At 31.8% G+C, this 18381-nt stretch overlaps 1 protein-coding gene across 10 annotated transcripts in view; it reads right to left on the minus strand.

Moving 5' to 3' along the window:
- Nucleotides 1-13107: 13107 nt before the first annotated feature.
- The window catches only part of SPIN1 (spindlin 1), a 109761-nt gene continuing 104487 nt past the window's right edge, over nucleotides 13108-18381 (minus strand). For all 10 annotated transcript variants that reach the window (XM_074201548.1, XM_074201552.1, XM_074201547.1 and 7 more), the window contains one exon: nucleotides 13108-16100. In XM_074201548.1, coding sequence (XP_074057649.1) covers nucleotides 15901-16100 — 200 coding nt within the window. In that variant the 3' untranslated portion in view covers nucleotides 13108-15900. The remainder of the gene's footprint in view (nucleotides 16101-18381) is intronic.

Genomic DNA, 18381 nt, shown 5'->3' on the forward strand with positions numbered 1-18381 from the left:
TGAGACTGACATAAGCCAGATCTGTTTAAGATTATCAGTTTGAAAGCTATATAGAAGATAAGAGTGCTATGGGAAGAAGCTAAACGATCAATTAGAAAGCTGCAATATTGCAACAGTCTAGGCAAAAGTTAATGTGTAAAGAACTAATGTAGAAGCTTTGAGTAGAAAAAAAGGGGAAAAATACAAGGGATGCTGTAGAAGGTGATTGACAAGACCAGTTTACTGACAATTGATAAGACCAGACTGATTACATATGAGAAGTTAGAGAAAGAAATTAAGAATGAACCCAAGGTTGTGATTTTAGGTGACTAGCAGGATTGACTATCTCAACAATATGAAGAAAAAAGGTTTAGTAAGAAACTCTTAGATCTGCTGAGTTAGAGTAGGTGCCTTATTGGTCACACTGGTTGTTACTGAACAAATTGTTAGCAATTTGAGATAGTAGTCCAAGAGAAAACTGGGGCTAGATAAATATATTATCTATATAGAAATAAAAATTAATCCAGAGATGCTGATATCACAAAAGAAATAAGTAGGAAGGGAAAAAGAGTATTTGGGTATACCCACTCTTAGTGGTAGGAGAATGATGATAAAGCAAAGGAGACTTAAAAGGAATAGTGAAATCTAAGAGAAAAGTGCTACTAAAACAAGGAAGGGTGAATATAACTTAGAGGGAAAAAATTCTAGATCTAGAGATGGAAGGGACCTTGGAAATCATCTAGCATAATCCTTTTCATTTTATGGATGAAGAAACAAAAACCTAGGGAAGTTAGAGTCTTGCCCAAGATTATAACAGATGTAGGATTTGAACCCAGGTCCTCTAACTTCAGAGCCAATATTCTGTAGTTTAAAAAAATGCAAATATGTCACTTAAAGGATGAATTTGCAGTTTATATCAAAATTAGTTTAGAAATATGCTACAGGTACTTACAAATATTAATCAAATTATATGATGACATTGACACCATTAATATGGCATATCTTAAATTTATTTTTCCAAGCTAATTCTTTAGTTGTTTATTCTATGGCATTTCTTTTAACCCAAGTTGACAGAAAACAAAGTAGCAGCATTAGGATTTCAAGACAGACTTTCTGTCATCAGTGTGGTCCATTCTATTCTCCCATGCTGTTTCAACCGAATGGTTAAAGTCTTTTTCTCATCACATTTTACATACAGGAATTCATTAGTATAAAACAAAAACTCAATAGTCTTATAAAATAGGAAATAGCCTCAAATTACGAATAATAGGGAAAAATGCAAACAACTCTGGAGTTTCATCTCTCCCCTAACAAACAGGCAAGGACAAAAAAAAAAAGATGGACATAGAGTGCTGGAGAGATCATAGAAAAATGTGTGCCAAAACAATATTAGGACAATTACAAATTGATCCAACTATTCTGGAAAGCAATTTTAAACAACTTTAAGTAAATGACTAAAATGTGCCATCTACCTAGATCTTGAGAATTCATTGACAGAAATACCCCATGGAAATAAAACAGAAAAGTCCCACATATATCGAAATAGTCATAAACAATATTTTCTGCAGTAGCTAAGAATTGAAAAAGTAGATGTGTCCATTGTTTGGGGAATGACTAAACAAATTATGGTACAAGAATGAAACTGAGTAAGATTGTGCTATTAAAAAAATAGAATGCGTAAGAATGGGAAGACACAAACAGATTAACATGCAAAGACAGAATGTAACACGGGCCTATGACAAAAAATGAAACTGAACACCATGTAATTTATAATGATCCAAGTTTGGCCCAAAGAAGAGATAAATGGTAGAGATGGGGAACTATGGGAATGGGACATTGATATTGTCAGATTTCAATGATGTGCTCACTTGAACTGTGCCCCCCCCCATATTTTCAATATTTTGATACAAGAGATTGTTCTCTGTAGGTCAGAGGAAGAATATATTTGAAACTGGAGGAGATATAAAGACAAAGTTACTAATGTATTTTTTTTAATTTTTGCAAGGCAATAGGGTTTGTGATTTGCCCAAGGTCACACAGCTAAGTGAGGCCAGATTTGAACTCAGGTACTCCTGATTCCAGGGCTGGTGCTTTATCTATTGTGCAACCTAGCTGCCCCTGTTGATGAATTCTTTTTAGAAAAATAAAAGAAACAATTCTTGAACCAGTCTTCTTTTGTCCATGAAATGGTCTGAAGTATGCTGGCAGCAGTTCTATCTAGTACTGTTGATGGTAAAATGTTTCAGACAACTCCGCCTATAAAGAATGGAAAATCACTGGAGCTATACCACTTCTGCTTTAAGTTGGGGTGATGAATCATCTCTGAAAGCTAGTGCTACAAAAACTTGTAGATCAAGGATGGATGAAAAAAAGTGATTAAATTTTCTAAAATGGTCTTTAATTTGTATAATCCTTCCTGAGATCACTAGTGATAGAAAAAAATAAAGAGGTTCAAGTAAATACTAAACATATGGAAAAGAAAGCAGAAAAACAAATTGGCCAGCATCCTGGGGAATGCCCTCCCACAAACCACCGATAAACACTATTCATTGATTTATGCTGTAAATTTCCCCATCAAAGCATATTAGACCCGCAATGGATTTTAGAAATTATCTAGTCCAACCCCTATCATTTTACAGATGAAGACAATAAAGCCCTGGACTTGCACAAAGTCAAAGCAATGGCAAAGTCAGTACTTAAATTGTACTCTACATAAGACCACTGTTCTTTCCACTGCTACACCATTCTTATCCCCAAGCTGGCTTTTAAGATAACAGAAATGGAAGACCTCCAATGACCTTCATTCTCTACCTTCTACTCTTAAGTGAAAACTCCTGATAAAAGAACTAGATCCTTTGACAACACCTATATACAATGGATGTTATCTCTGGCTTTGGTGGTTGAAGAAAAGATTTTCTTGATGGCAATTCAACATAAATAGGCATTTCTCAATTTACCAATTTCTGATCTAAAATTGCCAATTTCTGCAATTTACAAATTTCTGCAATTTCTGATCTGTTATTTACCAATTTCTGACCTACCAATTGCAAAATCTGCTATAACACACACGTCTGATTGATTACCATGTCTATTATCTCTGGTGTTTTATGTTTGTTGTTTTCATTTCATGATTTTATGAATCGATTATGCACCCACAGAGATACCCTGACTGGTAACAAGGCACTGTACATCAGAATGCCCTCCCCAATTCAGACAATTCAAATCACTGTAATTCAACAAACATTTACCAAATACCTGTTATATACATACATATATATATACACATATATATATATACATATACATATACATATATGTATATGTATATATGTCTGGCATTCTTTTATGGATAATTGTAGAAAATAGTTTTTCTAATGAACTGTATTTGTATGTTTTACTACTTGTTTCTCCCTATAGAACTGTCTGGGTGTCAACTATTATGTTTCAATTCTTGAGATTCCAAATTATAGATCCTATAACGTACAAAGGTGGTTCACTGACAGAGCTATTCCAGTATTTGAAAGTGCTACTTAGCATACTCATAAGGATGTAGAATAATAAAAGTTCTATAAATTTTTATTATAATCTGTATTTGGATACCTTGACTACTTTTTAGGATTAGAGTTGTTAGAGTTGATTACCTTTCTTGTTAAACTCAACTAGGAAGTGATTTAATGAATAAGTTATTGCTTTTTGCTTAATGAAGATTTTTAGAATCAAAATGTGCCTCTCCATGGTCAGACTGGTAGAATATTTTCCTGATCCAAAGTTTACTGTCAATTTAGTGATACATTGATACAACAAATCAATTATAAGATGTATTTCTTCTTCTCTTAAAGAGAGAATACTAACTCTACAATCAGCAGAGACCTAAAATGTTCCTGAACTGCAAAAAAACTTTTGGAAGAGTAGAAATTACATTTAGTATCAATCAAGACAAGCATGGGAGAAAAAATATTTGACCTAATTCACAATTCTACAACTAAAACCCTCCTCATCTATAGAATAATTTTCTAGAGCAGCAATTTTACACTAATTTAAAATAATTCCTAATAATGGAATAGGATGGAAAAATAATAGTTTACAATTCATTAATAAGAGCTTTCATGATCTAACAGAGAGCTCAAATAGATAAGCCTGACTTATATCTGCCTCACACTGGGATGATAATCTCATAATACAGTAATGGATCACTTATTTATGGATGTTTTAGAGCTTATAAACAACTAAACCTACATGTTTTTACATAAAGTAGATATAAAGGTTCTTATATAATAAAGAGATAACTAGATCTATTCACTACTTTGATGATATTGAATGATAATTTTCATAAGTTTTTTTTTTAATGAAATACACTGGTATCTTAGAAATTTCCTCTTCAGGTATATAAGTATATAAGGTACCATTTCCTTCCATATGCTCACAAACCTATACCATTGTCAACAATGAAAAAGGCAGGTTAAATTTTTAATGCTTAAAGTTGATTTCTAAAAATTTTGCTTTGCAAGAGTGCAAATAAAAATCCAACCAACTATAAAATCAGAATGTTGAGTGAAAAAAGCAAAACTTCCAGTTTCTTAAAGTCAACTGCTTATTTTGACTTAGTGGGTTATGAGAGTAAAAGAGTTTTGGTTATTATTACTCAAAGAGATACTAAATTCATAACAAAGCAAGCCTAGATATGTCTCTGTTGAATTCCTTTTGGATGTAAGTTATGAAAGTATGCTTTTAAAAGTGTTCCAAAAGACTTCATGCAGTTTTAAGCTTTAATAGTTTTTGTCTTAATCAATGAAATTCCAAGTACTTTGTATATGATAGTCCCATTAAGGTTCCAGTAAAGAAGGTAAAGCCAGTTTCGATTTATTATTTAGAGAATGAGGAAAAATTAAAGTTTACAGGTAATAACTCATAAGGAGCCCAGAAAATAAGTTAGGATCTTATGGTTCTCCAATGTTTTGTAGAGCTTTCTAACAGGGACACATGAAAAATGATTTTAATATACTAATTAGAACTTGTCAAACCCTTTAGTATTATGAGGCCCAGCCATTACAATGAAAGATTAAAGGAAAAAACTTTTTGAGTATGTCCTGCAATAAAAAAAACAAAATTTAAATTCTGACCTTAAAAAGACCTGATATGTCAAGGTTGTCAAATTACAATTTGTCAAGATATGTTAGTCACATACTCTTAGAATTAGGTAATAAAACTATACAAAGCCTGAGATCTCACAACTTAAAGGACTCATTTGAGCATATAAGTACATAAATAACATATTTTTGATTTGAGGACAAAGAACTAAAGAAATTTGTATGGTGTTTTATGGATTACAAGTTTCTCATTTATTATTACATTTAACCCTCATAATTCTGTCATATCAATCTAGATGCATCTTAATGTCTCCATTTAACAGGTAATGGAAGTAAGGTCCCAAGGGTTAATTTGTCAAATGCCTAGTAAATTGGAGAAGATGATATATTTTCTTAAACTCCAGATTTTTTTTTACTTCATTAAGCAGACTTGCATTTAACTGACTTAATACATATGATATTATTATTTTTCTTTAGGAAAATTACTTCATCATTTTCATTATTATGGTATGTTTGGGTTATCCAATCAAACCTTAAGGAAATCAAGCCCCACATCTTTAATACTTAAAACCCATATAATGATCTTAAAGGTTTGCTGACCCAACTTTCTGGTAACAAATTTAAAGCAAACCAATTCAAATATGAATCAAATATGTAAATTTTTAGCATATCCTTATTTTGGAAGGAGAGAATTCTGTAATTTTATTTAAAATTAGAAAAAGGGAGGCTTAAATTAATTATGATACATTGCAAGGTTTCTAGAAAATACAATGCTATAAAATTTCAGAAACATAAATTTGTCTCGAGAGGATAGAAGGGCATTGGGAGGGGTATGCTAAAAATTTCCATTTATCTGCAGGGAAAAAAACAGTTCACAAAACTAGAAAAGGAATATTAAAGCTTATGAGTAACTTCTAAAATTAACGCTATTTACAACTATAAATATATTTTATCATAGCTGAGAATTAATAGTTTTTGTGGTTTCTCAATTTGCATAAATCTTGAACTATACTTAGGTTCAAGAACTTAAGAGCTTGATTTTAAATTGTTCAAATTGTTCCATTTTTAGAGGACTAGGTAATGAAATTTTACTCTAATGCAACTTTTTATGGGAAAGTGTTAAAAGTCATCATAGTTGTTAACATGCATTATTCATTCACAAAATAGCAGATACTACATCTTTATTTGAAAATCATATGTACAACTCTTTCTAACTGGCAAATTTGGGGGACTGGAATTGTCTGCATTATGGCATTTCTCCATTAAGATGTGAATCTGTCTTTCAACCTGATCAGGAAGTGACATAACAACCTGCCATTCAATAATAAATTTCCAAACTACCTGAATGCTTATAGTCCTGAATTATGTTACACCTGACAACTTCTATAGACAAATTTCTAATAGTTCTTTTGAATATACTTTAAAAACAAATAGTTGTTTTAGAATAATTACATAGAAATTTCAATAGTGTGGGTACATATATATCTATATGTACACATACCTTATATATGTTTAAAAACTATGTATGTATCGTGTGTATATATTAATATATATATATATATACATATACACATACATACATGATACACAAAAATAAAATAATTTGAGATGCCCAATAATTAAGTTAAATTTACTGGTTAAAGACTGTTAGAAAACCACAGCAGTTAAATGAATTTGCTAAGACACATAAATAACCTAAAATGAACCTAAATCTTTCTCAGATAAACATAAAGATAACATATGATGTATCTTTATCAAAATAAAACTCTGCAAAATATTCATTAGGAAAATAAAGGATAAATTGTCAAATTAACATAGAAACATATCAATGCAAACAGAAGTATAGGAAGACCTATAAACTGTCATAGCATAGGCAGAAACAAGGAAAAAATATGAATGGAAAGAGTAATAACAAATAAAACAGTATCCAACTTTAACTTGAAGAAGAGATATGAGACTGTATCTCTGGGTGCCTTTCTTTGCAGAAGCGACTAACAATATGTAACCCCTGAATAAATTTCAGACTTTGCTAATATATAGCTTAGATTTGCTGATGTTTTCTTTTTCCTCTTTTTTAAATTTTTTGTTACAAGCAACAATTCTGGGAGTGGAAAAGACAAGCAAACCATTTCATTCAAAATTGTAAGAATTCAGTTTTAGATTCCAAATTCTGAAATCCCTTGGGGACTATTTTTTTTTAAGTAAGATGCAAATTGAAGGAAATCAGACATGATCTAAAGAAAAATGCCAAGAAAATAGACCATATTATGAAAGACAATTCTAAAAAACTAGTGATGGAAATACTATCCATTTTCAATAAACTGTGGAATTTAAATTCAGACCAAAGTTTAATATATTCAATTTTCAAAAATTGCCTTATTATACTTTTTTCCTGTTTTTTTATTTGATTTTTTTTTTTTTAACGTTTTTGCAAGGCAAACGGGGTTAAGTGGCTTGCCCAAGGCCACACAGCTAGGTAATTATTAAGTGTCTGAGACCAGATTTGAACCCAGGTACTCCTGACTCCAGGGCCGGTGCTTTTTCCACTATGCCACTTGACCGCCCCTGATTTGATTCTTATTTACATGTATAGGCTATATTAGTTTACTTTCTGTTGAAGAGGGGGGAAGGGAAAGGAGGGAGAAAAATATAAAATTCAAAACCAACACTGCATATGTAGTTGGGAAAATATTTTTTAAAAATGGACATGAATCGTGGACCATAAAATAGATTTGTTAAGAACAAAAAGATGAAATTTTAGATAAAACCACTTACAATGGTAAATTTTGCCAAAGTATGTCAACAAAAATAGATAAATAAAAATTTAACCAATATTAAATGTTACAGATTCTCTGGGCATCATGTTTCAAATGATCCTGCAAATAATAACATGCCAAGTTGGGATACAGTTCACGTTGAGTTTTAAGATCTTTGCTATTAGAAATGCTAACTTACTTATACTTGGAATGTATCCTTTCTCATCTCTGGTTTAAGAATACTTAGTTTGCTGCTCAGTTTAAGTATCATCTCCTCTGCATATAATGAGCTAATTAAAACTAATTTTGACATGTGTTGATATTGGCTTTCACCTTAAATGTGTCTGATCAATAAACATTTAAACAAGTAGTTATTATGTGCAGGTGGCTATGCTCAGTTCCGGGGTAATAAATACAAACATAAAAGCCCCTGGCATCAAGGAGCTTATATTCTGACAGGGAAGATAACAAGTACATATAAACATGTATTTACAAGTTACATAAAGTACAAACAAGATAGGCTGGACATCCAAGACCCATATGGGTCAGGAAAAGATTCTGTAGAAGGTAATGTGCTTGAGTTGACTCTTGAAGTATACCAGATAACAGCTGGTGGAGGTGAAAAGTGAGTATGATCCAAGCCTGAGAGTAGCCAAAACATAGGCACAAATGGAAGATAGCACATTATCTGTGTGAGAAACATCAAGTAAGATGGTTCGATTGGGGTTGTTAAAGGAATGTCTAAAGAAGGTTGAAGAGGTAGGGAGGGAGGACTTTAAAAGGAGACAATTCAATCCTTGAGATAAAAGGAAACAAAGTTGTTGGGGAAATGAGGGAAAGAAGGGACATAGATTGACGTATTAGTAGAGACATGAAGCAGGGACACCAAATTTGCAGTCTCCCCTAGTTAGATGTTACTATTCAAATTTTGTCTTTGTATCCCTAATGTTTAGTAGACATTTAAGAAATGTTTATTTATCAATTCCTAGCTTAAACTGAAATCATGATATTTGAAGGGCTTTAACTTTTTAGAAAATAAAATTGACTAAATCAGTTTATGAGTCATTCATGGTGAAATAGCCAGTATGTTGGTGGAGGCAGGAATTGAGTCTTCCTAACTCAGGTCAGCTTTCTAGCCCCTACACTACACTGCCTCCCCCTCCAGTGAAATGAAAAGTAGGATATTTAGAAATGTCTATGACAGTAGTCCTCTTCCTTCCTATTTTACCAAGATGAATGAATTTCTTTGATGATAATATATAACAAATTGAAAGAGAATGAAATAATGAATATCAAGTAAATGGCAATCTTCAAGTGAAATAATTGGTCAGAATGGAAGACATTTTAATATTTTTAGTCATTATTCCCTATTCTTTTTTCATTTCTAAATTACCACTTATTTTCATTTAGATTGTAAAAAATTTCCTTACTTTTATTTATTCATGTTTTTCTTTACAATGATAATTAAATTAAAAAAAATTTTTTTCACTCATTTGATCTTGAGATAGTAAGTAGTTTCTTTTTCTCCCTTTGCTGTTTCAAGTGCTTTAACAACTTGTTCAGGGATTCTGCAGTATCAACATCCTTCAAGGTTTGCTTATTAAAATTTTGTTGGGATTGCTTTAAAATATATATGTTTTACACATGAGTACCTTTAATCTCCATTTTGGATCAATCTTTTTAATACTATTTTTTAACAGACTGTTTGCAAATGCAATTTATGAAAATATTAAAATAAAAAATGCAGAATTACTGTTAATTCTGATTACAAAGATCTAAAAAGAGTTTCTCTTTTTAACTCTTTCCTCTTACCACAGATGATAAACTTAGCTTGAACAATTCTATCAATCATAAAATATTACTGCTGAAAAGTACATCAGCTGTCATTTTGCAAATGAAAGGAAAAAATCAGAACCATCAAAATGTGTCAAAGTTGTCAAATGACAAACATCCAAAAAATGACATACTAAATTGTAATCAATTCACCAATAAGGAAGTTATGTTCTCAGACTGGCTTACTAAATAACTTGAGAAATTACATTAAAACCTAGAAACTAAACACAACTATTGTCTACCACTGATTAACAATAGGGCATATTTATAAACCAGCTATGAACTCAGCATGGAAATAACCATGGATCATGCAATATGCTTCACATGTTCATTTGTATATATGAAACGAGGAACATCATCTTTTAATTTACAAGTAGGTATCAAAGAATTATTAGAGCTATAACTATTCTGTCTTCTTAATTGAGTCAGTATTAAGACTGATTTTTAAAATGGTCTCATTTCTCCATTTTTTCCCTAAAGAAAAAGCAGACATTCACATTTCAAAGGAAACTTAACTTTGAATTTAAGATATAATAATACTAGTATCAGATTCTCCTGTATTTAAAAAAAAACAACACTAGATTAAAGAAGTCAAGAGATTCCATGACTCTCTATGGACATTTAATCCAATCTGTATTTATTCTAGAATTCTAAAGCATATCTGATCATCCAATCATGGCTAAAGGGGACCATCAGATTCCAAGGTAGAAATCACAGCCAGAAATTAGATTAACTTTTATACAACTCTAGTAGGAAGTTTTTTCTTTACATGAGAGTATCAGTTTCCAACTTTCTATAACTGCCATTAGTATAGACCAAGGATCCAATTCGAAAATACCTATTTCCTCTTCCACACGATAGCTTTTCATATACTTGAAACAAAAATTATGCCTCTAGTTCATCTCCTCCCTAAATTTTAGGTTCTCTCTTCTCCAGGCTAAGCTTTCAATATTAGACAAAGCACAAGGCTAACTGGTGGGGATATAAAGACAAAAATGAAAGACATTTCCACTATTCAAATTCTATCATGAAATTATAAATAGTTTAGCCTTGCAAAAGATTCACATATGGTACTATCTCAAGACTATTCTTATTTTCATATTCTCATCCTTCATAAAATGTAGTACTCAAAAATGAACACCTTAATATGTACCCTAAGATGATGTTAAGTGTTTTGGTTATTGAATCACACTGAATCCATTAAAATTCTTTTAAAAAAAAAATCAAACTACTGTCTAAACAAGCTTACTTTGTCATGTATTTGTGATGTTGATTTTTAAGATGTTTGGTATAAGATTAATTTATGTTAAATTTCATCTGATTAAATTCAAGTCTTTTGATCTTCATGATTGAGGGATCTTGACTTTTTTTTAGTTTCTTGGACTCCTCTGGAGGCCTGGTAAAAAGCCTGTATTATGTAGTCTCTCTCTCAGAATGTTTTTAAATTAATAAAATAAAGTAAAATACATAGGATTCCAAAAGAAATCAAATCTATTAAGATACATTCCATAAAATTTTTTTTAAGTTAAGACTCCAGTTAAGAAGTCCTGTTTAAGATCTGTATCAGTCCCTAAAATTCTTGATTATTTTTTAATGTGATTGAGTTCTTTGTAAGCGAAGATAAAAAAATCCTTTTTTCATATAAAACTTAAAAAACAACCTAAGATCTAATTTCTTGTGTTTTCTTATAAAGAAGAATCTTCCCAAGTATTTCATTGAATTTTAGAGCTAGTAGAAGTCTAAAGATCAAGTTCTCATTTTACAGCTGAGGAAACTGATCCAGAAAAAATAACTTATTACGAAGGTTCACGGTTAGCATCAAGGTTAGAAACCCAAGTTCTGTGCTCATACCACAAATAAATCACATTAAAAATCCTCATAACATAAAATTCCATGCCAAAAGAAAAAAATCACAACCATGAGCTTTTATGGCAATGCTGGGCAGGCAGTAAAGTTAAAAGGATTTAACCACTGAAGGCACATAAAGCCAACTCTCAATTTAGTTGACTGCATCATGGCAAAACACATTAAATCAAAAGTAATAACTGAAATGCAAAACTTAAAAATGCATTTAACATGGAAAGTATTACAATTATTTTCCCAGGTGCTTCTTCTTGTCTTTATACTAAATTCAGCATTTGAGAAGCACTGTACGATTTTCCCTTTTTATGTCTCTGGTCAGAATTTTAACAAAAATACCCAAGATTTTAACATTATAAAACACTGATTCAAAGCAGGTATAGATGTCAATGTCTAAACAAAGTACAATGAACATTTATATTTATTTTTGAAAGTTGAATGTTAATTTTTAGATTTATGCTTATAGGTTCAGATGTTTCAGTATTCTATTTTTTTAAAATGGAAAGAGACAGAATGGAAGAGAATTTTTTCCAAAATACAATTGAAATACCATGCCTCCAGATCAAAAAACCAATTCCGTGTCAAGCTTGTATTTTTTAAAAAATTGACATTCATACTTGCTTGGTTAAAAATGAAAGAAAAATTGATTACTTGCAGCAAATAAATTATTACCGAAGTATGGTGTAATTATAAATTGTTCAATATTAAAACCAATTACAATAATTGAAGAAACTATCTTCACAGTTTTAATGTCACATTTTGCTCATGAGAACAAAATTTACAGTCATAAGTTGCACATAAAGGGTTTATTTTAAATGTTTTAAGGATAGAGTTACATCATAATTATAAAAATTACTTACAGAATTAAGTAACAGATTTAAAGTGTTTATACTTCTAAATGCAGAGAACAGGGAACTGTCTACATTGTTTAAAATAAAATGAAATTAAAAAATGAAACCAAGCTCTAAAGATGAAGTCATTTACCTAATTTTAAATGTGAACACGAAGACCTCTGAACTATACACATACCAAGAACGATCCAAATTGCACTACTGATGTAAAGTACAAAAATCACAGCATTTCCAAGGAACCACAAACTGCTTTAATCATAATTGTTTTCCCTGAAGTAATAGAACTTATTTTGTCTTAAGGAGAACCTTCATTTGTCTTAAGGAGAACCTTTCATTTAAGCTTAAGAAGGCTTTGGGGCACCGCCATTTATGACAATGAAAAAAACTAGTTTTCTAATACATCCATAGTTTCATATTTTTAAAAAAAATCTATTCTCCAGTGCACTTTAGGGTTTGGCACACAAAAAGAAAAAAATGAAGTAGGTTTTTTTAGATGTAACTGTGATTTTATATATGTATACATATTTGAACAATGCATGGTCCCTTCAAATGCTGCATGACACATATAACTGGAAATTACCTTCCGTTGGCACTATGCTCGCCTCACCAGTGCTTTTTTAATTCTACCAACAACCATTAAAACAGCACAGTAAGCAAATTCACATAAAACTAAAAACAAAATTAAAAAAAGAAAACAAAAAACCTAAACATTTTAACATGCAACTTTTGTTTGTTACGCTGAACATTCTACTTCTAAGCATGCAAAAAGGATGGTCTGCATTTAAATTTTTTTGTTTGTTTTTTAACGTTTTTACATGGCAGCCTGATATCACACACACAATACAACAATACTACAGCAGGTAAATGAGAAAGGCCAATAAATTTTATACACAGATTCATGGCTTGTGTTGTCACAAACCCCATGATAATTTTGGAAAGTAATGTTGAACCCCTAGAACTAGGAATCAACATTTTGGTTACCAGGGTAACGCAAGCACTGCATGCAGATCTGAAACATGAGCCTAAAACGAAGCCCAAAGTAGATGGGCAGGGAGTGGGATTAGTTTCAGCCTCAATAAAGGTGGTTTAAGCTACCAAAAGGGGGAAAACCCTCCCCCCAAACCCTAAAAGCAACAAGTGGGACAATTATTTAAAAACAGAACCATAATTTACAGAGTACAGCTAGTCATCCTTAGATTGGCAGATTACATGGTATATTAAAGTGGCTTGCAGAAAAACCACAAATACAAGCCATAAGTAATGCTAAAAATGTTTCAGTAGACCCAAACGTCAACAAATATTTCAAAATGAACACTTTATTCTTCAGATGTATAGCCCCAAATTCACTGTATTACATATGTATGCACATATTCTGTGTATATTTAATACACTCATTCATTCTTGTGCCACAAATATCAACTTGGGCTCATGGAGCCAGGCTCAGCTTTGAGATTTACATGCAGGACTCTTAAGAGTCAATAGAAAAACACTTAACAGATCTGCAGGATGAAACACTGTGTTGCAAATCTGCTCACTTTGTTCAAAAACACAAAAAACATTTACGACTTAGGTACTTAGTGCTTAAGGACTGCATTGAGAAGCTATTTACTGAAAAGACAAAATAGCCTGCCTTTGGTTGCCCAAGATGAAATACTGGACAAAATGCAACTGTAGCAATGGGCAAATAATTAAGGTACTGTATTTATATGATGAGTACTTGTTACCATTCAACAGCATAATGAGGCACAAGCCTTAAGGCTAAAATATGAATCAGGCAAAAAATGGATAGAAAGGGGCTTAAACCACTGAGTCCTCAATATCAAGAATACCCACAACAAAAGTCTTCAGGACCTTTGAAATTTTGGTAGTTGAACATCACCTCTGGCCTTCCACAAACTGTAAGATTGGATTTCTGGGTATTCTTTTCCCCAAAATGATGATTGGCTTCAGATACTATACTTCTATGAAGCAGTGCTTTTAAATTTGCAAAGCTCTGCCACTATAATGTGAAATGACAATTTTGCTATTGCATTGACCATTTTTTACAATTCTGATTACTCTTTAAAGCTCCACATTATAACTACCTTGGTTTTAAAACTACCTTGCAAGATTAAAACTGTGAAAGGATTCTGCTGCTATGGGCTGCTATTATTTACATCCACAATCTAATGTAGATGACTGAACCACTGAATGACTGCCTATAGCTTTCATTAGAGAGTAGTACACCACTGGCATGCAGAATTCTAGTGTCCATTGAATGGAATTCACATTAACAGCATACCTTAAGCGAGTACATACAACACCACAAAAGGCTACAACAGATTTAAGCTGTAGGCTATTTGTTAGGACATTCCTTGTGGGGGGGGGGGGAGCCAGAAATAAAAATATTAATAAATGCCTTCTTGGACCATAATTATAACAGTAATAAAAATAATAACAATAATAGTAATAAAAATAAAGGGAATCCCAGAGAACCTATAAAGAAGGCAAAAACATGCTTCTCTTTCCCTAAAACCTAAAGGTCTAATAAAAAAAGAACTGTGTTGTTCCAGGAACTTTTGGAAACAGCAGGTATATTCTTAGCCTTTTAGCACTAACAAATCCAGGCTGCTAATTTCAAAGTCAAATAACGGGTCAAATATGTCTTCAAAAATTAGCATGCAGTACTATTGTGTAACATAGGGCTTTTGTGGCACCAATTACTAATATTTGCTAAAAAAAAAATCAATGAATAAAAATGACGTTCTTGCCCTCAAATAATGCTTAGAATTAAAGGCAGCCTTTTACCATGTATTAACTGGTTGCTACAACTTATAAACATGGATTAGCAATGTGTGCATTTCACTTCCAATTGTTCATTTATTTGGTTGATAAGTTTTTATAGCATCAAGCCTCCAGAATAAAAAGGTGCATAAATAAACACTTGCATATAACTACTGGGCTTCTAAAATGCACACACAGAATTATTTCCATGTGCTTTTGTTTTATAAAAGTGAATGTTAAATAAGAAGTAGAAACACAGTAAATAGTTTGATGATGCTCAGGTCAGGTATTCCTTTTAACCTGGGAGAAAATTTAGGCCTATCTTTTCAGCTTTGACCCAAACCTCAGAACAAGGACTGCCAATAGCCAAAAAAAAAATTTAATATTACAGAAGGCAAAAAAAAAAATATTACACTACACTTGCATATGAGTATGAGATTGAAGGGGAAAAAATGGTTAAAACCTATTACATTTTTAGGTTATTGATTATGATACTAGATTAACTTTTCCACAGCCTGAATTTGTAGCTGTTCTTTCCTTTAACTCCCCCTCTACCAAATTGACTGACTTCTTACAAGGGGAGGAGTTCCTTACACAAAATGTGTCATGTTCACATAAATCTACTATTCCGAACAAAACAGTTTTGCTGGCAGAGATTGTGGGTTCGCAGGGACATTTAAGCTTTCATTAAACTGGAAAGCAGTCAAGTCTTTGTGTCTACAAATTTTACACTTAATAGTTCCACAAATTTGGCAAAGTTCATGATGACATCTAGGATGTTTTCACCAAATCGTAGACATAAATATGGAAATCATCATCAAACTTGATGAAATAGACGGAGGGTTTGGCTTCTACTTGATGAATGACCATGCCAGTCCTTTTGGAGCCATCTTCTTTGGCATATTCCACTTGTTTGCCTACCAGGCTGTCTACAACTTCTCCTGGTTCCCGTTCAGCTGGAGGTGAATCATCTGTATTTAGATGGGGGAAAAAAGAGTAAAGGGTTTTTGAAGAAATCAGAAAGCTCAAATATATTAAAATTTTAAGTGAAAAAGTCCCCAAATGCAGTGAAATACCAAAATACTGATTAATATTCATGAAGGTAAATAGTATAACATTCTTTAAAATAAAAGTCCAAAGAAGATAACTTTAAAATAGAACTTTCCACTTTACTTCCTGGCTGATTAATCAGTAGCCCTGCTGCTGAGACTACCAACCAAATCAGAAGGATTTTACATTTCACGCCTGGAACTGCCTCCTTGGGGGGTAACTTCTGATTAGTGCCTAATACAAAAACCCAATATTAAGACAGACACCAACCACTCTTCACATCATTCCCAGGCCATCTTACCAGTGCCATATTGCTATTCATATCTCCCCCCATCTCCTTCACCACCGTCCCACCTATTCCAATGGTAGAGATTCCTATAGGCAAAATTACATGTAGAAAAAGCAATAACTTTGCCAAAAATTTCACAGTAAGATTAGAAGGAATTAAATATATATTCTATACCTAATAATAGAATAGATTACCTCTAAAAATCACAAGATATATTATTAACAAGGTCAGATTTTCACCTCTTTGAATAATTCATCTCTACAAGCTACTATTCACTAAATGTAGAGATGTTTCATTATCTGTGGGTATCAACATCAAGAAATTTAAATTATTAAAATGCCTAATTCTAGGATATTTGCATTGTTAAGTAAAATGAAAAGTGCAATATGAGATTCTAACATTTTGTCAACAATTGCTCTAACTTCTTTCAAAACATTTTCAAGATGCTAACCAATCAAAGAAATAACATACCAAAATATGCAAAGTGAAAGAAAAGAATGAGGAAAGAAAAAGGAGATAGTGGACAGAGATCATCTTATATTTCTTACAAGGTTAAAACTATTTGTTTCATTTCCTACTTTTCTACAAAAAAAAATCAGCTTCTTGTAAACTGGGAATATAATTTCACAGTGTTCTCAGAATTACAGAATTTCAAAGCTGGAACAGAACACATTTAGCATAACTGATATCTGAAAGGAACTGCATTACAATCTGTATATGTAAAAGAAAGTCATGTATTCCATAGTTGATACAATAAAGGTAAAGATCACAGTCATCTGTCTGAAGACAAATTATATTGCTAATAAGCTAGTCAAATCAAATGTCAAGATCCATTTGGAACTTTCTGTGTAATATCATACTGACAAAAACAATAAACCATCCCTTGATTTATTCAACTGCCATTTCCCATGCACCAGGAAGAAGTTTGCATTCATCAAATTTTACAGAAGTGTTATGGTCAAGCTGATATAGCTACTATCTATTTTGATATTCTTTAATTTGGAATTAATATTTCTGATCTATATATTCAGATTTAAAAATTAATCTCTTAACCTTTAACTAATACTTAGAAATTTAAATTTCATTGAGTAAAAATGTCAATCTGCTATGTAAGGCCTGTCTCCTACATAAATACTATCTTGAAAGCTCAATGATAATAGCATCAATAAATTTCTTTACCTGGATCAACAAACCACAAGATAAAAGATATCCTGGATGAGAAAAGAGCAATCCTATTGTTACTTGTAAACATTTACTCTTTAGTTTAAGTGGGATTCTTGTGAATAGGAATTTGAAGCAAATATGGTAAGATATGAGACGATCATATTGCAAAACCTTGTCATCTACATGAAATTTCAATAGTTACCTCACTCAGTTTTTATGATTCTTTGTCCTTTCTACATAAAATGCCTCCCAAATTTTGTATCAGGCTTGGCATTCAAAAGGATGTCATCTATCAGTGTGTTTTTGATAAGAACCTAGTAAATAAAATTTATAAAACTAACATTGTTACTTCATTTTCAGTCTAAGAAAATTATGATTAATACTACTTAGGGGCCAGGGAAGGACAAGAACCTACATGTAGTGATCCCTAGCTAACTGTCCTTATCATTAAGCTATATGACCATAAACTTAAAACAATGATCTAGAATATGTCTTGTTTAAAACATATTATTCATAGACACATATCTATTGAAAATTAAGTTCTTTTGAATTTTAAAATAAACATGATTTTAGTTTACTGGTCTTCTGATTCACTAAAAGTCTATTTTGTCATAAGTGAACATATATGGATCATTTTTTTTCTTAGAAGACATTTTGTTCAATTCATGAATTAATTTGCCATTTATAATACATTAGCCATTTACAATACATAAAGGCAAAAATGAGATAGTCCTTGTCTTCAAGAAGCT

Source organism: Macrotis lagotis, chromosome X, assembly GCF_037893015.1.
Source record: "Macrotis lagotis isolate mMagLag1 chromosome X, bilby.v1.9.chrom.fasta, whole genome shotgun sequence".
Taxonomy (NCBI): Eukaryota; Metazoa; Chordata; class Mammalia; order Peramelemorphia; family Peramelidae; genus Macrotis; species Macrotis lagotis.